The sequence below is a fragment of the Pogoniulus pusillus genome, chromosome 22 (assembly GCF_015220805.1).
Source record: "Pogoniulus pusillus isolate bPogPus1 chromosome 22, bPogPus1.pri, whole genome shotgun sequence".
Classification (NCBI taxonomy): Eukaryota; Metazoa; Chordata; class Aves; order Piciformes; family Lybiidae; genus Pogoniulus; species Pogoniulus pusillus.
The window spans coordinates 19695446-19719449 of record NC_087285.1 but is presented as its reverse complement, the minus strand read 5'-3'; the positions used below and the strand labels follow the sequence as shown (position 1 = coordinate 19719449).

Genomic DNA, 24004 nt, shown 5'->3' with positions numbered 1-24004 from the left:
TGCTTCTCTGTGCTTTTGTTCTTCTTCTGTGTATCTGCCTCCACTTATTGCAGCTAATTCATAACACTTCTCACATTCACATTTATTAGCTTTGAAAATAGCAGGACTTTAGTATTTCCTTTAGACACTTAGCCTCAGCCCCCATTTGAAGAAGGTCAGTGCATCTTTTCCCATCCTGTGCTCAGGCATGCTCTCCAGAGATGTCACTGTACAGAAATGTGTATTCCATGAAAAGCATAAGAGGGCACATGGACATTGCCCCGTACAGAGATGTGAGCTTGTCTTCCCTCCTGCAGTTCAAAGTTTGAAAGAGCAAAAGTCAGCATTCCCCTGCTGGTCATCTGCCTTGACTGCCGGCGCTCTGCCAGTAGGGTGTCACTAATGTCCTGCCACTCTGACCCGCTTGATTTTCCACTCACTTCTTGCCAGTTTTCCAGAGGAGAATGAGTCTGTAAAGATCTACTATTAATGCTTGAAATGCAAGGAGAGCACTGGCGATGTGGCAGTGCCCTGCAGGGATTAAATAAGGAGGAATTCTTTGGAGATCGAGGTTAGAGAGATTTGAGAATGGAAAATACCACCTGAAAGCACGGGAAGTTCCCCTGTCTGGTATCAGGCAGGGCAAGAAAAGTCTCCCAAAACACAATTACTCAAAGCTGTTCACTTACAAACTCAGGATTGCCTCTCACCTCCGAGTTCTGCATGCCCAGGCTCTGCCAGCCTCACCACACTGCCCATTCTCTGCCTTTCCAACATTTGCTGCCAAACTCCAAGAACAGAGCGTTCCCCAAGTGTCTGTCGGTGAAACCAGGCAAACCTCCTGCAGCAAAGCCTGAACACACCTGCATGGTTTTCCTTGACAATGTCATGTTTGCCTTGTGGTGGCTGGCATCCCCTCTCTCTTTCATCGTCCTTGCCCTCTAGTTCTGTCTAAAAATATCACCTGCTTGGCTGCCAAAGCAGTTAAATCTCTCTGCATGTTTCTTCTGTTCCCTTTATCCCTTTTATGTTTTGGGTTTTTTTTTTTTGCTTTCTGAATTACCCATCTCTCTTGTGTTGATTTTATAATCCTTTTCTCTAAGTTCAAACATCTTGAATATCACAGTGTAGGATATGCTTTCAGCAGCTGCTTTTTTTTTTAACTTAGGCAGTTCTGTTACCCTCAATGACAAAGCAGCACAGGCAGGAGCAGCTTTCAGGGCTGCCTGCCTGTGCCATGATTCAGCAGGTTGTAAAAGGAAGGAATGCCTTCTTTTTTCGGGAAAGGGTGGGAGAGAAAGGGGAAGTATGTGTGACAGGCATGTGTGAGTGCCTGTGTTTGACTTCCTGGTGCTTGTGTGACTGCAGCAGTGGTTTGTGCTGTCCAGGGAGTTATGTTGGAGTTAATAACCTGTTTCAAAAGAGGAGGTTGAAAGATATTTGGTGGGAAAATGGATTTTTTCCTGAATTGAGGAAGGAGCCTACTGAATTATACTGCTTTGTTACCCTATAAAGTATTCCTCCATGGCATTTTAGTTTCTTATCTATTTCTTGGTATCTCCTGTGCCGCCTGTTTGTGGCTGTTCCCCTGCCTGTCTGTATCTTCTGTTCAGTCTCTGGGTGTAGCTTAGCCAACAGGCAGGTTTAAGAGCCAGCTTGGTGGCTTGTGTTTGATTTTAAACTTCAGTGTAAGCAGGGATTTGCTGATTTCATTTATGCTGAGCCTTATTTCTACATTCTGGGGCCCTGCTTGCATTGTTCTAACACGGTGGAATTTTCTCTGTGGTGAGACTTATGTTGCTGACTCATTGCATCAACCCAAACCAGATTTATGTTTCAAAAAAAAAGAATTGAGAAAAACAAACAAACCTCTTCTTACTTCTTCCCATCTCTCTTAGCAAACTGAATTTGGTATTCCTACAGAATACCTCCTATCTGCTGGAACATGCTGCAGCCCACAGACCACACAGGAGCTGGCTTTAAACTGAGTAGTTCAGATACAGCTTTCCATAGAACTGTTCTCAGCTGGAGCAGCTGAGATACAGCTTAAAAGTGATATTACTGATAGGGTAACAGGAGTCTGCTTTCCCCAGCATGGGGCCTTTTTCATTGCCATCCCATGGTGCTGGATGTGTGCAGCAGGAGATGGAGACTCCTGAAGTTTAATCTTGCTCTGACAGCGACCTGTGCTGTCCCATGTGAAGTTACCTTCTTCAGCCTCTCCTTCTCAGTCAGTGCAGCAGGGACAGTTGTTACTTCTGCTTTTCTCTGTGCTCCTGTACTTGCTCGAGTTCAAGGCGTTGAGCGCTTAGAGAGTGATTCACCTCTGCAGAAAGACACTGGTAAATTTGGACATGCAGCATGGCTTAAAGCTTCCATTACACAAGGCCTTTAAATAAACGCCTGCCTAAGCAGCACCGCCGTGATCTACACATCAGAGCATGTTCTTCGTTTTCTTAACCCTCTGCTTGTACCCGAGCGAAAAATACTGGGTATGCTGAATTTCTGAATAGCCAGGGAAGGTTCAAAACCCTGCCTAAGCTCAGGAAACACCCAAAAGTGACTGCGCTGTTTAATACTGGATCATGGCGCTCAAACACTGGGACAGGCAATGCCTCCCCGGACAGATTTGCTGGGTGAACTCCCCCAACATCTCCAGCTGCACAGGCAGACCAAGGGCTCCTCCGCTACGCGGGCTTAAGCAAGTTCAGCCTTTGGGGTCTCGCCTCAAGGCCTGCGGTAGCAGCGGAACTAGAGCCCACTTCAACCTTTCCTCGGCACCAGGACCGCTTGGGGCACCGCCGCCGCCGAGGAATGGGAGACGTGAGGCGGGCAAGGGAAAAGGGCTGTGAAGCGGCGAAGGCGAGGCCGTGAAGTAGCGGGGACAGGAAGGCTCCCGCCGGGCAGCAGCGGCCGCAGCGCCCGGGGACCGAGACGCCCTGAATGCCCACCCACCGCTCAACGGCTGCCCTCAACTAGCCAATCACCCAGCACTTCCTGCAACCCCGCTAACCAATCACAGCGCTCCACGAAGGGCAGCGCCGTTGGGGCGTGTTTTGGGGCGGGCCGGCCGCTGAGCGGCGGCAGCGGCAGCCAGTCAAAGCGCCGGACGCCTGGCGGAGCGGGAGGGCGGGCGCGCTCTTCACCAATGAGAAAGAAGAACCGAGGTGGCTCGGGGGCGGGGCTGGCGCGCGGTAGATAGGCGGGCGGCGGCGGCGCGGGGCGCGCGCACACGTGACGGAGGTGAAGGGAGGCCGGGGGCGGCGGCGGCAGTCGGGGCTGCGGCGCTGTGCGGGGTGAGTGTGGCTGCTCCCCGTTCTCACGCCGTCCAACCGAGGCAGCCTCGCGGCAGTTGCGGTGGGGCAGTGAGGAGTAGGCCCGCCCGCAGGGCATGCCGGGGGATTGGCGGGGCTCGGCGGTGGGGGACGGTCCAGGGGAGCTGGGCCTGTCGGGGACCCTGCGGCGGGCAGGGCTCGGCGGGGCTCTGTTGGGCCTCGACTGTGATGGGCTGCAAGGAACCCTTGCGTGCGTCGTGGGTCGCTGGTACCCCGGAGGCAGGGGGAGGTGGGACCCTCTGAAGCTGTTGCAAGAGGGCGGCTGTGCTCGGGGAGGCCCTGCGGCTGGGGGCGGGCATGGGGTTACCGCAGGCGACGCTGGCGCCCCCTGAGCCCTTGCAGGCCTCTTCAAGGTCTGGTGAGGAGCGGCGGGTCTTCTAGTAAGTTCTGGGGCCTCGGGGCTGGGCAGTGGCTTGTCACTGGGCCGCGGCTGGAACGGGACCGATGGGGTGCTTGGTTGTCCCCTCCCCCAGCAGGGTGGGTCGAGGAGCGGCTTCTGAGGAGGTGGTTGGAGGTGGGTGTGCGTTGGTGTGTGGTTTGAGTTTTGTCTGGCTTCGTGTTCTGATCTCGGCCACTAGCGTGTGGAAATAGTCTTGACCCACCTATAAATGCTCACCATGAGTAGGAAGCCCTGCAGAGTGGGGCTAAGGGAGTCGGTGGGTGGGGAGCATAGCGTATGGCCTGGTTCGGGTTGTGTGAGGGGAATTAGAAGTCTCTGGAAGGGGTACTTGAAGGCACAAAACTGAAGGCCCAACAGGTGGGGAAGATGTGGTAATCAGACAGTGAGGGAGGTCAGAGGTGAAGTACAGACGAGAAGGCTGCAGCAGCAAGGTCTGAGAATTTTTGGGACTTAAAATGCATGCTTTGGTGTTTACCACTCAAGTGTCATTTATGTTGAGTGCCTTTAAAATGGACTCATAGAGTCGTTTGGGTTGGAAGGGACCTTCAAAGGTCATCTAGTCCAACCCATATGATGTCTTGGTTCTCATTTTTAGGCTGAGGATTGCATTGTGTGCTTTTAAAACAAAACCCCTCTCTCCTTTGAGTTAAAGCATGCGTGGCCTACTGCTTTCTTGGCTGTGCTGGTTCTAGAGAGTGAACTTTCACAGGCAGTTTTGTGGTTAAGAACTTTCTAGGCTGTTGAAAGAGAAATGTTGCAGGTGATTTGGTTGTGAAGGAAAGCAGACTTCTGCTAATAGTAGTGATGGTAAAAGTCCAGACTGTATTAGTGTTAATGTAATTAATGCTGCAGCCTTTCTGTAGAGTGGTGTGGAAAACTGTCTGGAACTTAGTGTTGGATACCTGGAAACTAGTCTGTAGGGATGTCATGCGTTTGTAAGTTCTGTGTGTTTCTAACATTGTCAAGTACAGCCAAAACACAGGTTTTATGGGATGTACAGTGGTTTGGGTTGTGGCTAAAATATTTCAAGAAGGTAATGAAACTATAATAATGCATGAGATAACAGAGATCAAATATTGCTTAAATACAGATTGAAATGTGTTACTCTATGTTCTGCACTTGAAGTCACTTCAAAACCTCTTTACTATTGGTTTGGCCATAATAGATGGGCTTATCTGAAACTCTTAAAACTAGGAAAAGCTTTCATGTTAGACTTTGCTGATATTAACTCTTAGTATTTCCAGTTGTAAAAATAAAGTAGCATGAAGGGAATACTTACACAATTCACAGGCAACTTCACAAGCTGTGTAAGATGGGAACTGCTTCCTGATATTAACTGCCCTCCTATTTCCTTGCCTTAGGAAGGGAAGCCTAATGCAAAAGAGTAAGAGAACTTGCAGCTTCCGTTAGATTGCCCTCTCATTTGGTGTGCTGCAGCACTTCCCTGTAAGTAGATGAATAAATCTTTTACTGAGAATATGCTGTGACTTGTGCTTAGCCTTGTTTCTTACTTCTGTCTCTGGTCTTTCAGGTTTCTGCCTCCACTAGTAGTCATGATGACAGCCTGTTCTTGCTGGAATCAATTCTGTGGCAGGGCAAACTTGAATTGGTTTTTAGACATGAAGGTCTGAGAGAACTTGGGGCACCTCCAGATCTCCCCCACTTAATATAATTTCCCCTAGCAGACCATCTGTTTTATGGTCAAAAAGCCTTGCAGTTCTCTTTGCCCTCTAAGGACTCTCAGTTCTGTGAGAATGATCTCTTTACTGACAAACAGTACATGGTGTTTTCTCCTTTACTTTTTCTACACTCTTGGACATTATTTTTAGAAAATGGCATTTTTTAAATGCTTATTAAAAGCAAGCTTTGTTGCTGTCCCCTTTCACATCTAATCTCTTGCCTGATTTGTTGTCCTTACAACCCATACAGAAGGCAGCTTTTTCTGTGGGGCTGTCGAGCTTTCCAGGAGAGGTTTGGCTAATCCTTTCTAGGAGAATTCCCTCAAATCTTGTGTAGCAGTCTGTGCAAGCCATGCTTTGTTGAAAAAAAGAGGGGCTACAAACTACCCCAGGACAGAGGTCCTGCCACTGGGCTGTTGTAAACCAGGTGGTTTTATTCAGCTGTATCTGCTGATATGTTATGGCGTTAAAGGCCGAATCTTCACAGTACTGAAAGCTTTTCAGTTGCAAAATGGAGCATTTAAGGGGAAAACGTGTTGACTGCATCATAAAAATTGTTGCATGTAGATGGACATAATAGTCTATCCTGAAGGGTGGTGAGGTATTGTAATGGTTGCTGAAATTACAGAGTTTGGCCACACAGTTGTTCAGCTTTGCCGTGGTGTCAGTCTCCCAAGTCTGCCTAAAGACAGGTTGGTGTGTCTCAGACAAGCACAGGTGATGGATGCTCTTGAAACTGGCACTAAGCTGACTCTGCTGCCAAGAGCTTTATTTCCTTTATCCTTGACTACTTTATCTGTCAGTACTTTCACTTGTCCTGCTGCAGCTCCTTTTGCCTTTGCATGCTGGATTTGATTGAGGTATTGATTCAGGGTTAAAATAACACAGCAGAAGGACTTCGAGCCATCTTAAACCAGCTGCTAGTTCATCATGAGGCTGTGTAAACAGTTACCCTGGTACCGCAGAGGAGCCAGGATGTGGAAGGTGGAGAGACTGTGAGATGAATAGATTTCCTCTGCTCTTCAGTTGTTCTGACTTTAAGAAGCCAGTGGGCTACCAAGTATGGTAGCCAAGCGTTTGTTCAGAAACCGTAAAAATCTCATTGGAGAGGAAAAATGGGTATCTGTTCCTCAGCCTTTCTGTTCTTGTCTCCTTGTGTCTGTGATGAATTTCCTTTTGTCTAAATTTTCCTGATTCTTGCCTTGAATGATGATGCATTGTGCTTGTTTTTACTGGTGTGCTTCCACTGTAAATATTATACTGAAATCTGGTATTTAGAACATAGGGCTTTGCTAGCAAATTTTGCTCTTCCTATACTTATTCATCTGTTTCTTCAGATGCTGCTGGAATAAAAAACACTGATACTCTGCTGAGGTGCAGTTTGTCATAAATGAATGACTTATAGTAAGACACATTTAATCTGACTGTTAACTCGTAAGGAGTAAGCTAGATAGCTAGTAGCAATTCAAATGTAGTTATACATTCTGAAATATACAGTGTTAAGAGCTGGCTTGATTAACTATTCAAATAGATTAGTAACCAAGGAGATGATTAAACTGGTTTTGCAGGCTCTATTTGACCTGACAGCAAAGTTCCCTTCTTAAATACTATGTTCTGGAAGTGTGATAGCAAAGGAGTTAGACTTCCTTTGTGCAGGCTGTTTGACTCTGTCCATCCCCAGGACATGTATGTTAGAGAGAATGGTCACAATCTGCTCTGTGGGTCAAGTGTTTCCAGTATCAGGCCAATAACTAAGAACTACCTTTCCCTTTTATCCCCAGTAAAAGGGAAATACATTTCTGAAGATGCATGACTTGTTGAAAGCCTTGAAATTCAAAGGTAGCAATAGCTTAGCCCTCAATTTTAAGAGTTTCACTTCTGTAGCAAGAAGCTGATTCTGTCTCTAAACCTCATTCCAATTTGGTCTAGTTTTTACTTTATGAAAAGTAAACTAGAAGTGTTGGCTGTTGCAGGTGTCTATTTTCAGTGCCCTGATATAGGTCCTGTAAATTCCAGGGAAAAATGCTTCAGTGTTTTGACAATCAGGTGAACAGTGCCTAAATATCACCTGTAAATGTTAGAGTCAAAATATGGGTTACACTGGAATGGAGACCTATGAAACTCTCTCCTATTATGAAAGGATTGCCTTGTTAAAGGCTTTTGGTAACTGCAAGATCTGAAATATCCTAACCTTCAGAAATACTACATAGTTAAACCTAAAGGAGGGATGTGAAGGCAGTCAGAAATGGCTGATGCTGATACTTCTGTGGAGATTGGACACTTTTTCAAGGGAGAAATGTGATCATAATAAAGTAGGTGGCTGTATCTGAAGGTTAGATTACAGTTTAGGTGACTAACTGAATGCCTGTAGCTGGTAGAAGCTTGAGGCTCCATTGGAAAGCTGGTTTATGCCTCTCTTGTATAAAATCTGAGTTTCTTCTTTCTCCTCCTCTCTTTTTATCTTCTCCTTAAGAATAACCTTATTTACTAGAGCATAATCATGTTTATGTTGTGTCCCTCAGGACTCTGTAAAGTGAAGTTGAAATGTTCTCCTGTTGCAGTTCATCCATTATGGACAGAAGTAGCTTTTTAAGTACAAAAAAATGTGTGCTTCATGTAAATAGCTCTTCAGAGAAAAGTGTCTCTTCCTGTAATTGAGGTAGTTTGTATATTGTTGCAGATCAACAGAGTAAGGAGCTTGACATGACAACTGGTCAATACAGGAGGTGCTACCAATCTGTACTTGAGATCTGTGAATGGTGCCTTGTGTTGAATTTGGGTACCGATTTTATATGTAAAAGGTGTCTTAAACAGCAGCTTTCTTTAGGGATATAAACCTGTAAATGCAGCTTGCCAATGGTTATGGAGACAAGGATGTGAAACTGGATTAGTTTCTCCATGATTCTATCTTCCTTTTGGGAGAGGATAAAAAAGTCTGACTTGAGAGCTTAAACAGATAGTACTTTTAACTGGAAGAGACAGTGCTTCTACCTTGAACCAGGGGTCAGTGTGTCCTCAAATTCAGACAAAGCATTACCTGATAAATGCAGACCTATAGGGTAGGTGCAGAGCTTCTGCCCCTTTTGTATGAGTCACTGAGTTACTTAGTTTGACTGGGGTGCTTTACCAGAAGAACTTCTGGAACAGCCTGGTCTGTAGTACGAGGCTCTGCAGCTTTACCTCTTAGGTGCTAGAACTCAAAGTCCATTAGCTTCTGACAAATATTTCCGAAGGGTCGTAGTTGGCGTGGGATTGTGAAGTAGGTAATTACTACATGTGGCACCACTACTGGCATGAAAATTAGGGGGAATGGTTTAATTCTTCCACCAGAACCATTGCTGGTTGGCCACTGGTGAGGTTGCTTAAGGGATTACTTGCATGCTAAATCATTAATATCCTTTTCTCAGGCTGGGTTGTAGGTATGTAGAAACTCCTTCCTCTTTGGAGGAGAAAACTGGATTATTTTTAGCCTTGCTGTATTTTAAGATTGATTTCCTCATAACATTTCAAATCGTGAAATGATCATTCCATCTGAATAATATAATTTGAAAGATCTTAGTAAGCTTGGGGTAAAATCTTCCTGAATTTAGCTCTGCTAAAGAAGTGTTTAGTAGGGCCTTCTTGGTAAGGTAAAAGTAATCCCTTCCTTTGGAAAGGTGGCTTTGTGCCATCTCATCTGTAGTTGCTTCAGTCACACATGACACATGCGGAGCTCTAAAGATCACTTTTCCAAATAAGGTTTCACATAGTTGTTTTCTGTACTGTTTTGATGCTGGTGGATGTGAACTTATTCAGAGAATGTGCTATCTGTGCAAGAGGGACTTGAACTTCCAAGGGTACCAGTGTTTGCTTGGCAGTTTTCATTCCTTGGTTTTGTATTGTGGTTCCCACATCAGAGCTATGAGCTGCTGTGAGGCCCGTTGCTGTTTTCAGTTTTGGCTGTACACTGTGCATTAAGCAAACAAGCTTTGCTCGTGTAACAACATTTGAAAGCGTTTGTCAGCTCATGCGGTGAACGGTGTCCTCTTGGCTCAGAGGTGTTCCAGTGCAGTTGCCTGAGCTGGGGGAAGGGAGAGGGTTGTGAACATGCATTTAGGCCATAATCCTCAAGGCCATCACTATTGTTAGAAAACTGGCTGCGGTTGCATGTTGCTGTAGTGACAAGCTGGCCGTGACCCCATCACAGGTCTTTAAAATACAGTTTTATTGTGGTTACAAAACATCTCCTCTGTCATTAGTAGCAAGTTAAAGAATAATCTAAGAATACTAGATCTGGTATGCAATGTAGTTTTGGGATATTGGATAGTGCTGATAAGCCTTTAAGACTGAATTTTCAGTTGCCTAAATATGTGTTGGAAATTTGCTTTCTAGTGTGATCTTAGGCACTGTTAACTCTGCTTGAATTATATTTGTAAGTCTCTAGGGCTACAGCCTGAGGCCAGAGGGTAAGGGAAGGAAGCATGTTTGGGTTTAGATTTGCTTTCAAAAAAAAGTCTGTTACAACTGTGTTTGTGGAAAAAAATGGAATGTGATTCAGAGGAGAAAAGGCAAGAAAGGGGCAGACGCACAAGTTGTTTATGTGAGTTTTTTGTGGAGGTGGGGTGGTAGAGCTAATAACTGAGCAAGCATGCTAGAAGTGTTGCCTTCTACATCAACCTAAAGGTGCAGTGATCTTACAGATATCCTAGTAAAAAGTGAAATTGAAGCCCATTTTACATACAATATCTTCTGAGCTACGGCTTGCAAAGGTCTATCATGATTCAGATGTGCCAGTTTACTACCTTTTTAATTGAAGTGTGACATTTAGTTGTGTAAAACCTCTGTTCAAACCTCTGCTTCTTGGGTCATCTTGTTAGGTACTGAAAGAAGAATAAGATCAACTGTTTAAATAGTAAGAAATGCCCTTTTAGGACAATCTCAGTAGGCTTAACACCTGGTAGTAGTATCAGTGATGTCTGGCAGCAATTCCAGAATAAAACATGGGGAAGGGGACTGTTAAATAAAAGCACCAGTGTCCCACAGTTAAAATATGGGAGACAATGGATTAATTGCCTGCCCCATAAATTACTGTCTGCTTGCAAGAGCTTGCTATTTGTATTTCATTCAGTTCCTGAATGGAATGGATGTTTCAGTTTGTGTCATGCATTTACAGTACCTCATTAGCGAGGAACAGGTTTTGTGTTTAGGCTTTTGCAGGTGTGCAGGTTGTGGTGTTGTGAACGTGTGTTAGCTAGTCTGCTCATGGACTAGCAGCACAAGAGCAAAACTGATCCCTTCTGCAGCATGGTTCTCCACTCGGTTGTCTGTTTTGTATTAAATACTTGAGCTTTCTGTTGTATTCCTCTCCAGGTTTTAGAGCTGTCTCAACCAGACAGATGTAGTAAACAAGAGCTGTAAAGATAAGTTTGCCCTATTCTTTCAGTGCTGTGACTGAGCACTTCACCGCTTGGCTTCATACAGTGCTTCACTCTGGATGTGGTTTGACCTCTCTGCCTTCTCTTTACTCAGATCATGGAGCTGAAATGGCTACTCTATGTGACCCTGCTCGCTCTCGGGACGTTTGCTGTCCAGGCACATGATATAGATGATGACAATGATGGTGATGACATAGTTGATATTGAGGATGACTTGGATGATGGCATTGAGGAGGTGGAAGAGTCAAAATCTGAAACAAGCACTCCTCCTCCAACTCCAAAGGTTTGTCATGGAGCCTCTTTTAAAAATTGAATTGCCACTTGTGTTGTGGTTGATGTAAGTCTGATCAGAGTTGTCTTTACTAACATTCAATATATTGTTGATGTTATTAAAGATGCTAGCTTGGAATTAAGCCTGGCTTCTTTGTTGCTATTCTCATGTGCCACATGCACTACTTCCTGGAAAGTTAGATCCACCCTTGGAATCTGATGTGATTGTCAGGAGTTAATGGCAGTGTTGCTAGCTAGATCTAGACTTCAGTTTTAATTGCAGACAATGGCACAATGGATTTATACAAACAGCACTATCTGTGTAACTTCTGTATTTATGATGTGAGGGTTTTCAGGTAAGATGTATTTAAGTGTAGAATGGGACTGTGAGCTGGGTATGTCTGTGCCTCTTAGAGAATGTTCCTTGAAAGGTGGATAAATGCCTCTCTTCTTCGTAGGTTACCTACAGGCCCCCAGTCCCAACTGGTGAGGTGTATTTTGCGGAGTCCTTTGATAAAGGAACTCTGGATGGGTGAGTATAATCTGCAGGATGATTAAGTATAGCAAAGACTGTAAAATTTTGGTGAAAGGCAATGAAGCACTCACTTGGAGGCTGAGTTGTTCAAAACTGAATCGAAGGGCAGTGATTGGCAAGGATTATAGCAATGAATGTATGAGGCTGGCTATTAAAGTGCTGAGCTAAACTATTATTTCCTTAAGTTCTCGTTACAAGTGCGAGGTGAGCTGTATGCATATTTTTTTAATCCTTATCTGACTTTTCATTTTCTTCAGATAATGTCAGAGTGGTTGAGTTTGGTGGTTTTTTCTTTCCAGTAGAGTAAGACTGAGACCATGATCCCATGTTGGGGGTGGGAAGTGGTAAATGCAGAAAACTTTAGAGTCTTGGGATAGTGCTCTTCAGGGATTCAAAACACTGGAGTTTAGTCATAGGACAGCAAGAATTTTTAGTGGAGGGTGAAAATAAAGGAGGTTTTTTCCAACTTTGGGATATCTGTCTTCTAGGTGGATCCTTTCCAGGGCAAAAAAAGATGATACGGATGATGAGATTGCAAAATATGATGGTAAGTCTAACACAGTTTTTGAGTGATAGATGTTTCTGGTGTCTTTTATCATATCTGAAGAAGAGGTGCAAGCCTTTGTTTTCTTTCCCAGTTAAAACTTTATTCTCAGAAGAAAATGGGACGAGCTTTTTATACCTTGCTAAGAGTGTAAAGTGCAAGTCTGGTTTAGACAAAACCCACTTGGACATGTGAAAATAATTTTTAGTACAGATATTGTACTTGTAGTTTGATAAGTTACTTCAGAGACTTGACTGTCTTGTTCAAAAACAGGAAAAGCAAACTCATCTGAACAAGTTATGGTAATGATTGGTTAATTTCTTTCCAGGTAAATGGGAAGTACAAGACATGAAGGACACTAAGCTTCCAGGAGACAAAGGGCTTGTATTGGTAACTCGAGCCAAGCATCATGCAATTTCATCCAAACTTTCAAAGCCTTTTGTATTTGATACTAAACCCCTTATTATACAGTAAGTAAAGGATAACTCAGTGTTCTGTTACTTCAAGGGTGACATGGTAGCAGGCTGAGGTTAATTCCATAACTGACCTTTTGTTGACTGGGGGTATGGACGATACAGTACACCATACTCTATTATTATACTTGTTTAAGGAGAAAATAGCAACCTATATTCCCAAAGTGGGAAGGTAGGAACACCATGGGTCCCTCTAAAGTCTGAAAAGGGAAGTAATCTGTGAAGACTGGACTTGGTAACCTGTCTTGAGACTTCAATTCACTTGATGTAATTGTAGTAACAAGGTCAGGCGACTGACTTTTGTACTGCTAATTGTGAAAGTCCTTGTTCTAGAGAAAAGCTGGTCTGTATGTAGGTCAGTGCACTTTCTTATGCAGCAAACCATGCCTTTTTCCAAGGTGGAGTGGACAGAGTGGTAAAGACACCCTTGTTTCATTCTTTTGTGTTAGTCCATCTGTCATGGAAGATGAACAGCTTGGTTAGCTCTGTTTGACCGCAAGTGATGTAGTAGAATCTACTTGTATGTTAGACTAGCAAGCTGAAGGGAATAATCATTCCATGAGAATTGTGGATTATTGCCTACTTTATCAGTTGCAAACAAAGAGTCAGATAATTCATATTTACAGAAGATAATGAATTGGTCACTTTACTTTGCATGACTATTTAGTTTTGGCTCAAAATAAAAAGCTAAAAATAAATCCCAATGGTCATTACCACAGCTGCTGTCATTGAGAGAAGATCAAGCATTCTTACCCTATTCCTAACAGAGATGTCTTGCCTTTTTCTGCCTCCTTGGCATCCTAAATATACTGTTGTATGCTTGCAACTCTAAAGGGGCTTCTCCTGGGATCCAGCTGTCACTTCGGTGGTCTTGCAGATTGAGTTGTCTGTCTGCCATAGTAGTTGTGGGTAAAATTGGCTTGCTTAATATCTTTTGCAGTGTCTTTTATGTTGGAAACCTTTTTCTTCCTTCTCCCTCATTTCTAGATCATAATCTTCTAGATCAGTACTCAATCCTTTTAATCTTCTTGGCCAGGTTTTCTTGTTGCTCAGGTCCTTGTGGATATTTGCTTAGTTCTTAGAGTGCAGCATGTATTTTTAATAATAGCTGGTCTCGTGATGGAAAGCAAACAACAAAAAAGTCTCAGGCCTACTCTTAACTCATACTTGAAAACTGCAGTTGTGTATTGTAGCAGTTTTTCCTCACGTATGTGTTCTCCTCTTCTCTGTCCAAAACTAAAATTAGGTATGAAGTAAACTTCCAAAATGGAATAGAGTGTGGTGGGGCCTATGTGAAACTGCTTTCCAAAACCCCTGAACTGAACCTGGTGAGTAGTGCTGCTATTTGAGTACTAGCTGTGAAAGAAAACTTTTTTCATTTGGCTTCTTCCTGAAGAAGCCTCTCCAGTGACAGCAGTGGAACGTGTTTTCGGCCTCATCTCCTAAGGACTTTGCTCTCAGAAGTTTCTAGCTTCTTGAGTGAAAACTCTTGGAGTTTCCTAGTAGCTGAGCAGTTATGGACCTTTGCTAAAGTCTGCAGTAATTTGAATTTCCCTAGATTCTAGAACCAAAGAGGTGGTATCTTATAAGAGTAGCCAGTGTGTGAGGAGCAACCTTCCTGGGAAGCTCTTGCCCAGAGGAAGAGACCATGTTTTGTGTTCTAAACCTCACTAGTGCAAGTAACTCAAAACATACCTTGCATTAATCTTTGGCCTGTGAACCTACTTGTGATTTACTGAGTATGTTAAAAAGTTTTGAGGTTAGACTGATACAGCATGACATTTCAGTTGCAGATGCCAGTCATATAGAACCACTTGCTTCATAAATGTGTCTTGAATGTATTGTGGTCAATGGAAAAGACCAGTCTAGAGCTCCTAAGGATTTTCTTGCCTCTCAGTGAGAAATTGACCTGAAATGATTTAGCTTATTTGGACAAGGCTCAATCTGTGGCCATCTTCCTTGATTTTTTGTAGAATGTACCTTTTATGGCTTCTTACCCATCCTTTCCCTCTGCAGTCTCATTGGAGTTGTACTGTTAGCACAGATTCCAAATTAGTCAGTAGAGAACAGGACACTCAAATATCTACTTGACTGTCCAGCCAGTTTCATATATGCATTTAATTTGAAGATAACATCAATAAGAACAAAGAGACCTGCAGTGTTCAATGGTGAGATTATATCCAGTTAACTCTGAGACTGAGGCAGCGCACCACTTAAGTGTCTAAGCTAAATGCAACTTGGCCTCTCATTAATGCTTATCAGCTTCTGTGAAAGAAACTCACTGGACTGGAAAGAAAATCACTTGTTCATGATTACCAGTAACTGATATTTCTGTATTGATAGCTTTTAAAGCTCTTTAATGTAGAGATATGCTTAAACATTGTGTTGTCACTTAATTTCCTATTTGATAGCACTCAAATAGCAGTTTTCCATCTGGAAAGTTGAGACCAAAGGTGTAAAATAAAGTAGCTGAAGTAATTCTGGTGTTTTCTCTAGAAGCTTGCATCCATCAAGCTGTGGTGTGAGTACTTCACTGGCTTGGTGTCCAGCCTGCAGAACAATTTCTAATGAACTGGGAGTGCTTGTGCTAGGCAGTGATTTACATCGACTTAATTTTGAAATACAAGTTTTGCATTGCTTTTAAAGGATCAGTTCCATGACAAAACTCCATATACTATCATGTTTGGCCCTGACAAATGTGGAGAGGACTACAAATTGCACTTCATCTTCCGGCACAAAAACCCAAAGACTGGCAAATACGAGGAGAAGCATGCGAAGCGTCCAGATGCGGACCTGAAGACTTATTTCACTGATAAGAAGACTCATCTTTACACTCTGGGTATGGTGACTTAACAATGCGTGTTAATAACTGCTACTATGTTTTTCTGAACCTAAAGCTCATAAAATGAGCTAGATGAACAACTGAGTATGTGTCCACACACCAGAAAACTAAAAAGCACTTCAAAGCTCTGAATGTAAACATTTGGCCTTTCTGCACAAAGGTTTTCTCCCTGCGAGAAGCCTTGATTTGTGTAAGAAAGATTGAGACCTTAAACAGAATAGTTGGAGGGATGAATTTCAGAGCAACTGTGAGTAGTTTGGTATGTGAAGTATATGCAAAATAATTACCCACATTTATAAACTTGCTTACGTGCTGCCCCCTAGTACTGGGGTGTACTGGGCTTTACATTTTGAGGGATAGGATTTTTTGGTTTTATTTTTTAACCTGTTTTCCTACCCTCAGACAAACTCTTGTGGTTCTTGAAGTACAGTAGATACAGTCTGGTATGTTAGTTATGACTGAAAACTTTCAGGGAATGCTTGAGGGAGAATCTCTTTAGCTGTTCCTACTGAATAGGCAACGATGACTAAATGAGTGCAATGAAAATCCTGTGAGTTGGTAGGTAGTGTGTTTTACTCTTGAGCAGAATGTGAATACATGCATTCTTACCACTAAAACAATACTTTGCCAAAATCAACTTGCTGTGGTGGCTAGTAAATCACTCTACAAACTTCTTTTGTGCCTCTAGTATATTTAAAAGAAAGATTCCAGCAGTGAGTCTTCACTCTCACAAGGTGAGATGTGGTACATCTTTGCTAGTTATACTTTGATGTAAGGATAAGGATTCTTAATTATTTGAAAGAGTTACTAAGTGGTAGCTTGGTTAAAGTTGTACAGTGAGGTAAATGATGCTGTCTGGTACATTTTTGTATTGTATCTAATGGCTACTTCAACTTTTCTCTTTACAGTCTTGAATCCTGATAACAGTTTTGAAATACTGGTTGATCAAAATGTGGTCAACAGTGGGAATTTGCTGAATGATATGACTCCTCCTGTGAATCCACCCCGAGAGATTGAGGACCCAAATGACCAGAAGCCTGAGGACTGGGATGAGAGACCGAAAATCCCAGACCCAGATGCTGTTAAACCAGATGACTGGTAAGATGCTAGAGGGTGGAATTGAGGGATGCCTTAGTCTGATTATTTGGTCTTGGTACAAGATCTTCCTCATAATATTTACAGAAGGTTTTGAGTGTCAGCCTTGCAATCAGAACACAATCAGTTTAGGCATCTGAGCAGCAGTTCAGCAGAGAAAGGCAGAGAGGATCCATGTGCTCTGGTAACTACTGTTTAGTGCTCCTTTTACTGTTGTGGCCACAGAAAGCTTTTACTTCAATATCTGTGCTAGCTGATGCCCTCATCCTTGATGAGATCAAAAGATGAGCTGCAGAAGGTATAACTGTAAGATGCTTGTAGTTGATTATGTAGTGCACAGTTATAAGTAACTGAAATATGTGACATCCTAAATCAGAAACTGATACTGGGTTTGTCTTTGAACTTGTACCTTGTGATCCACAGCTTGGATTTCAAGCTCAAATGTGCTTTTGCAGTGATCAAAGATAAGACCTACTAGGTTGGTTTTAAAAATATAAGTACCACCAGCAAGACTGCCATGAGGCACACCTACAGGTAACAGATCACAAGGCATTTTCTGCAATGATGATGTCAGGTTTGCCTTATCGGAAGTGAAGCTGACTGGTGGTCTGGATCAGAGGGTCCGTTCACTGTCTGTAGAATCATGCCTCGAGGTGAAGTTCTGTGTTGTGGGTTAATACACAACATTCTTTTCTCAAGGGACGAGGATGCACCTGCAAAGATAGCAGACGAAAATGCTGTGAAACCAGAGGGCTGGCTGGATGATGAGCCAGAATATGTAGCAGATCCTGATGCTGAGAAGCCTGAGGATTGGTAAGTTTACTGCCTGGTGCAAAAGGCAGCAAATGTTTCATGGCTTTACAAGTATGAGAATACTCAGTTTGTTGTGGCTCATGAACAGTTGTTCAGGCTGTTTTGTTTCCAAACTAGAAGTTAGGAGATAGTCTGAGGAATCTTGTCTTGCATTCACCCTCTCACAGTTCAACTCCTTTGTGATTTGTAAGCTGAACAGGACAGACATGGACATCTTGTGGTTACATCATACTTGGCATGTCAGGAGAGGCTGTGCTCAGGGACTGACTTTTATTGATCCTCTGCATTTCCAAGCTGCTTCTTGAAATGCTCATTTCTTCTACAGTACAGTGTCTTTATCTATTGATCTGTGCTATCCTACCATAATATGAAGATACTGAAACTTTGTAATTTCAGTGTTTTCAGAAGTCAGACAGTGGCTAAGTCTTACTGTCTGTAAAGACAAGGGGCAGACTTGTAAATTGAATTTTCCTTTCCAGGGATGAGGATATGGATGGTGAATGGGAGGCACCTCAGATTGCAAATCCGAAATGTGAGACAGCCCCTGGTTGTGGTACCTGGCAGAGACCAATGATTGACAATCCAAACTACAAAGGCAAATGGAAGCCTCCTATGATTGATAATGTGAACTACCAGGTTGGTGTTTTCATTGCTTAAACTGCTGGCCAGTGCAGCCTTTTGTTTACAAAAAAAAACCCATTTAGATTCAGCAGGTGAGCTTGAGAATACAAACACTGCTGTGATTGTACAGATTGCAGGTGCTTTCTTCCTTGACCTTACTTATTTGTGGCCTAAATGAAAACTGATTCAGAAAATGAAATGAGTTGCACCCATAGATACTGGAATTTAAGTGCAGTAGAGTGGTGTCTCTGTTCAGAATGGGGTGAAAATTAAAAGCTGTCTTAACAGCAGATGAGGCTAAAATTCCTCTGTCTATCTTAGGGTATATGGAAACCTAGGAAGATCCCAAACCCAGATTTCTTTGAAGACTTGGAACCTTTCAAGATGACTCCCTTCAGTGCTGTGGGGCTTGAGCTATGGTCAATGACTTCTGACATCTTTTTTGACAACTTTATCATCTGTACTGAGAGAGCTGTGGCTGATGACTGGGCCAGTGATGGATGGGGACTGAAAAAGGCAGCTGATGGTGCTGCAGAGGTGAGAAATAAAGGGTTGACTGTGTGTTTGGCTGGAGCATTGCTACTGTTCTTTCCTACAGTCTTCATCAATACCATAACTATATGTACCAATGCTTGCAGAATGCTAACCCAGACTGGAATCTCAGTTCCTGTTGTAACCCAGTAATCATTGCTCTGTGTAGCTGTGGATACTTTCTCTTCTGTGAGGTTTTTGCTCTTGACAGTTGGACTGCTAACTTTAGCCTAATTATTAACTTGTGCAGGTTAGCTTTAATGTTTTTGAGGTATGTTCAAAGTCCCAAAGAGCCTATTTGAAAATTCTGTAGCTTAAACTTAACTGCTGCAGCTTGCTGTATGGAAGGAAATGTTACAGTTCTTTTTATCTTGCAGCCTGGTGTTGTGGGCCAGATGATGGCAGCAGCTGAAGAGCGTCCCTGGCTTTGGGTGGTCTACATCCTTACTGTGGCTTTGCCAGTGTTCCTTGTTGTCCTCTTCTGCTGTTCTGGGAAGGTACCTGTTTCCTTCTACAATCAGACCAACGTTTAAAACGATTTCAGCACAATGTGCCTTTGTATCACAAATAATTACCTGATTTTGGCCTTTATTTTGTTCAGAAACAGCCAAGTGCTGCAGAATACAAAAAGACTGATGCTCCTCAGCCTGATGTGATGGATGAGGACAAAGAGGAAGAAAGAGATAAAGGGGACAAGGAAGAGGAGGATGAGGAGGAAACAAATGAGGAAAAGCTAGGTAGGTAAACCAGATAACTGTGCAACAGTTTTGAGTTTTCTCTTTGGCGAACTGAAACAGGAGAGTTGGTAGTCATGGAACAAAGCTAATGATGAAGTGAGGGGAAGTCCGAAGTGAGAATGAGAATTTTTTTATTCTTCTTAGAAGAGAAGCAGAGAAGTGATGCTGATATAGGAAGTGCTAGTCAAGAGGAGGAAGAGGATGAGGACGAGGACAGGAAACCTGCGTCAGAGGTAAGAATGCTTAATCTTTGAGGAGAGTCTTGTGCATTTTTTTCCTTAAGTTATGCAGAACAAGGCTTACTAAAGTGTTAAAAGTTAACCTGGCTCATGTGATACTCGGCCCAGCGTCAGAGCTTTGGAAAACTTAGCAACTCCTATTCTGCAGGGTGGTTGTGGCCAACATCGGCAGGGGCTGGGCACCTTGCTAAAGGAACTGCTGTGTGCTCTGCACTGAGAGGGAGAGGAGTGGGATTGAGAGGGACATCTTGAGGTGAACATTCAGCTTTGTATTCAGTCAGGATGTGACTTAACTGCTCCACAATGACATAATGGCTGAATTAAAAAACGGGTGGGGTGCTGCTTGAAGTTAAAGAGGCTCTCCCTACAGCAGAGGCTGTTGAGCTTTCAATAAATAGTGTACATCCACTGTAAAAACAGGAGGATTTGTTTGCCATGTATGGAAAGGAAGGGCAGTAACAGCAGTAGGTCCTTTCACAAATCCTAACACTGAAGCAAAACATTTTTTTTGTGGGTTCACACAATTGTTTCTTTTTTTTTTCAGAAGTGATCTTAAATTTTCTTTGCTTACACAGATGATTTGATTATTTTCTTGCAGGAGGAGGAAACTGTGAATAGATCACCCAGAAACAGAAAGCCAAGGAAAGATTGAAAAAACAAAAAGTCATAGGAACTTGATCTGATTTTGTTTTTTTTTTTCTTCAAACATGGTTCTGGGAGAGGACCTTGGACACCTTACATTGAAACTTGGACAAACCTCAAGGTTTCACCATCCACAGGTTCCAGTCACACTATCCAATGTAATGGAGTGTCTAGCAGTAAAATATTTGCAATCATTTGTTTTAAAGAACATCATTCCTGTAGAAAAGAATGCATTTAATACAATGGGCTGTGGATTTTGGAATGTAACATAACTAACCTTTTCATTTTTGGTTTTGAATATCCTTTTCTGTTTTTAAGTAGATGAGTAGAACTTTTTCCAGTCTCAAACCTTGGCTTAATTTAATATATTAATTAGTGAAAAAAATAATCATAAATCTTGAAAGTGCTAGGTGATAAAAAAATGCAGTTTTATAACTAGTTTTTTTTACAAATCTGTAAATTCCTAAATGCACCAATGTCTTTATAGCCCTTAATTTGATAATTGCCTAAGGAGATGTTGTCAATGGTTTTTGACAACCCCTCCCCTCTCCTCAAGAAAACTAGAGGGGGATGTATGGGGAAACCAGAAGTGAAACTCTCTAATCAATCAAATATCTTCTTTTGGGGGGGGGGGGGGAGGAGGAGAAAGAGGAAGAAAGGGTGGAAGGAGTGGGTTAGTCTATAGAATATGCATCCTGTGCATGGCTGAAACCCTGTTAAGTGTTGACAAATGATCTAGGATTTGGAGTGGGTCATTCTAATGTGGCATTTAATCCTGCAGATCTTGCAGGTAATGAGTTTTGGTTTTGACTTTTTGTAAAGCTAATAGGTTGTTTGGGATGGGGGTGGGGGTTAGGCTACTTCCCCTTTTTCCTTCTGTTCAGCCACTGACGCTTTTCTTTGTGACTGCACAGCTTTTTCAGAGTGCAGCTTTGCCTCAGTTGCTGATGTGCTTCATGTTCAGCTCGTTGTCAAATCATTTTTTATAGCTAGGCCTACTCCTTTCCAGGGTCCAAACACTGGGTAGGACAGTGTCCCATATCCTCTCACTGTTATCACTGTATGTCTACTCCTGTAGGAATGGTGGAGATAGTCAGGTAGACAAGTTGAACTGAGTATTTAAGGTAAAAAAAACAAACGGCTAAACAGAAAAAATACCAACCAAGATGTCAGTATTGTAGGTGGGGAAGGAGCATGTGAAATATCTAACTGGTATGTGAAAATGTTTTAAGTCTTTTATCTGCTCTTCATGTAACAAATGCATCCTAAATTATATTGTGAATGTTAGGGAGTTCCAATTCCAGCTGAATAAATTTTTTTTAAAGCGTTGAGTCTACCATATTATACTGTTTGAAACACTTCTTTTGTGGAATGCAGGTCATCACTACAAGAGCATACCTCTGAAGGTGAAAGTTATGTAACTTCATTACACTGTACCAAATATGCTGGCATTTGGATGTCTATATAGATGAATTTTTGACTTTTGTTTAGAGTGAAATTAAATGTCCTGAGATTACTCTTCTTGCACTGAATTTAAACACTCCAGTGTTGTTTGGTCATAGCGTAGGTATAGTGTGGGGAATAATTCCCAGGGGAGGGAAGAGTGTTGCAGTTACCTTTGCAAATCTAACCCATCACTAAAAGACTTGTTTTGGGTTTGGGTTGTTTTTTTTTTTTTTTGTAAAACACCTTTTGCTGCCTGTCCTTATGTTGTATCCTTTGGTTGTTGTGTTTGAAATATTAGTGATCACAAGTGCATAGCAGGATTTCTTGATCTTTCTCCAGTGTGCAAATAAACTATTGTAAGCAAGATACTGGAAGTAATTTCAGACTTCTGTTGGAAGCTATTGCATGTTTAGAATGCCTTTGCCTGTTGAACACCTGGTAAATACTGCTCCTTACTGCAAAAATAGCTTATACTCTGACATGGAAGATGTCATAGCTTAAGCATTGCTATTAGCTTGTTCTCAGGACTGTATTTTTATCAAGGAGCAGCTGCTATTTATGACTCTCAGTCCTTTGAGATGAAGTATATGTAAATGGTTTCAATTCAGCTAACATTTTGAGCACAACACAGTCAATCTGATGTTTTTTAAATCTTAATATGCAAACTGCCTTAAATTCCCAAACAATTCATGTGCATAGGAAATATCAAAAGTGAACTTAAGATCTGCTATCAGCTTTTGAATAGTATTATATTAAAGCTAGTTGTGAATTTACATTTGCTTCTGCTAAATCTCCTGAAAAGGTCTCCTGTCTGCATGTTATGGCTTTTTTTATTTGATACCATAGTGTATGCTTCTTAAATAATTACTACAATAAATGAAGACTTTCTCCAAAATAGACAGACAACTCCGAAGTTACTTCTCAACCTGTTTTGTAGCTTGGGTGGCTCAGTTTAACCTCACAATAACTCTTTATCTTCAAAGCCCCGGTGAGAAAAAGTAAGTAGCTATCTGTTTATCCTGAGTATATTGTAAAGTGAGGCTGTATTTTTTTGGTAATATTGAAACCCTACCTGGTTGTAACTTATGAATTAAGTAGGAACTGTTAGTAATACTTGAAGGTGTATTTAGGCCTTTTGTGTCTGCACACCCAAAAGCGGCAGCTTCTGAAAAGGATGCTCTACTTAACATGCTGTGGCTGAAGGTGTGGGTGGGAGGTTAGACAGAAAAACCCCAAAACCCTAGGTGCAGTCAGTCTGAAACACAAGGCAGTGGACATGCTGAAAACGGATTTTCTCTTGGAGCTGGTGCTCTGTAAAGGGAGCTGGTAAAGATGCAGTTAACCAACTAACCTGTTCCAGAAGTGTTGATGGATGTGTGTCTAGCTGCTCTGAGCCTGGCTAATGGTGAATTACCTACAGCTTGAGCCTGTGACCTGTAAAATGCGTTGCAAATTTCAAAGATTTGACTCCTGGGCCTGAAGAGATACTCTTGCAAGTGCTAAGTGCTAGTAGAGGTACGTCTCTGTGGTTGTCTTTCGCTCTTTCCTTGCTCCTTCCTCAAAAGCAGTGTTCTACATAGGCTGTGATTACGTTATGTAGGGCTAGCGAATGTGCTATCCCTAACTGCTTCCCCCACTTAATACCGCTATTGCCTCATGGTCCCAAAAAGGGTTTTGGTAGGTTCTTTTAGTGTTGCTGAACAAGGACTGTGATCTCATTTCAAAAGGTACCTGTAGATGCAACTTGAGAAAAACACATGTACGATCTAATCAATAAAGAAACCTAAACCTGTTTGGCTTTCTTTGTCTAATTAGCACAGCTGCCTTGCTCTTCATTGCTTCTGCTTGACACCAAGTTAAAGGGTGCAGGACTGCTTTCGGCACTGGCTTCGTGCGGATGCGCTGTCCCTGTGCGGGGTCGGCTGTTCGCTTTGCTGAAGGTCTGTGTTTTCCTGTGCTCCACAGCTCCGCGGTGACCGCGATTTGGCGCTTAAGACTCGGTTCTGAGCCCAGCTCCTAAGGGCTGAGCAGCGAGTCTTGCCCCTGCGCGTGGGTGAGCAGGGGCGGGCTCTGCCGCTGTCAATCATGTCGCGTTCCGCACGCTGGCCTTCCTGAGTGGCTGCGTCATCCTCGCAGCTCCACCTCCTCCCTCCTAGTGCCTTTTAAACCCCCTGGCGCCGCCTGCTGCTAGCCGCCTTGCCCGCCCACGCCGCTGCGCTTTCCGGTTGGTGCGGGAGGCTGTCGCTCACGGCCCGTGACGCTGTGCGCGGCGTGACGTAGCCCCCACCCAGGAAGCTCCGCCTATTTACTCTCAACTCGGCTCTTGAGGGGAAAAACAATTTCAAGATGGCGGCGGCGCGGATAACAATGGGGAGCCAGGGCTGCGGGCCGGCCCGTGCCTGAGGGAGC

The 24004-nt window shown here is 43.0% G+C and overlaps 1 protein-coding gene across 3 annotated transcripts in view; it reads left to right on the top strand.

The window, feature by feature from the left end:
- Positions 1-23387, top strand: part of CANX (calnexin) — a 51505-nt gene extending 28118 nt beyond the window's left edge. Inside the window, exons 1-16 of one of the 3 annotated variants that reach the window (XM_064162106.1) lie at positions 3190-3275; positions 5076-5160; positions 10902-11090; positions 11536-11609; positions 12101-12159; positions 12485-12626; positions 13876-13957; positions 15276-15468; positions 16380-16569; positions 17266-17379; positions 17859-18015; positions 18322-18537; positions 18909-19028; positions 19133-19268; positions 19413-19501; positions 20106-23387. In XM_064162106.1, the coding sequence (XP_064018176.1) occupies positions 10905-11090; positions 11536-11609; positions 12101-12159; positions 12485-12626; positions 13876-13957; positions 15276-15468; positions 16380-16569; positions 17266-17379; positions 17859-18015; positions 18322-18537; positions 18909-19028; positions 19133-19268; positions 19413-19501; positions 20106-20159 (1812 nt within the window). In that variant the 5' untranslated portion in view covers positions 3190-3275; positions 5076-5160; positions 10902-10904 and the 3' untranslated portion in view covers positions 20160-23387. Of the gene's footprint in view, positions 1-3189; positions 3276-5075; positions 5161-10901; positions 11091-11535; positions 11610-12100; positions 12160-12484; positions 12627-13875; positions 13958-15275; positions 15469-16379; positions 16570-17265; positions 17380-17858; positions 18016-18321; positions 18538-18908; positions 19029-19132; positions 19269-19412; positions 19502-20105 lie in introns of those variants that run through there. The other 2 variants (XM_064162107.1, XM_064162108.1) reach the window with 2 other exon arrangements.
- Positions 23388-24004: the final 617 nt, after the last annotated feature.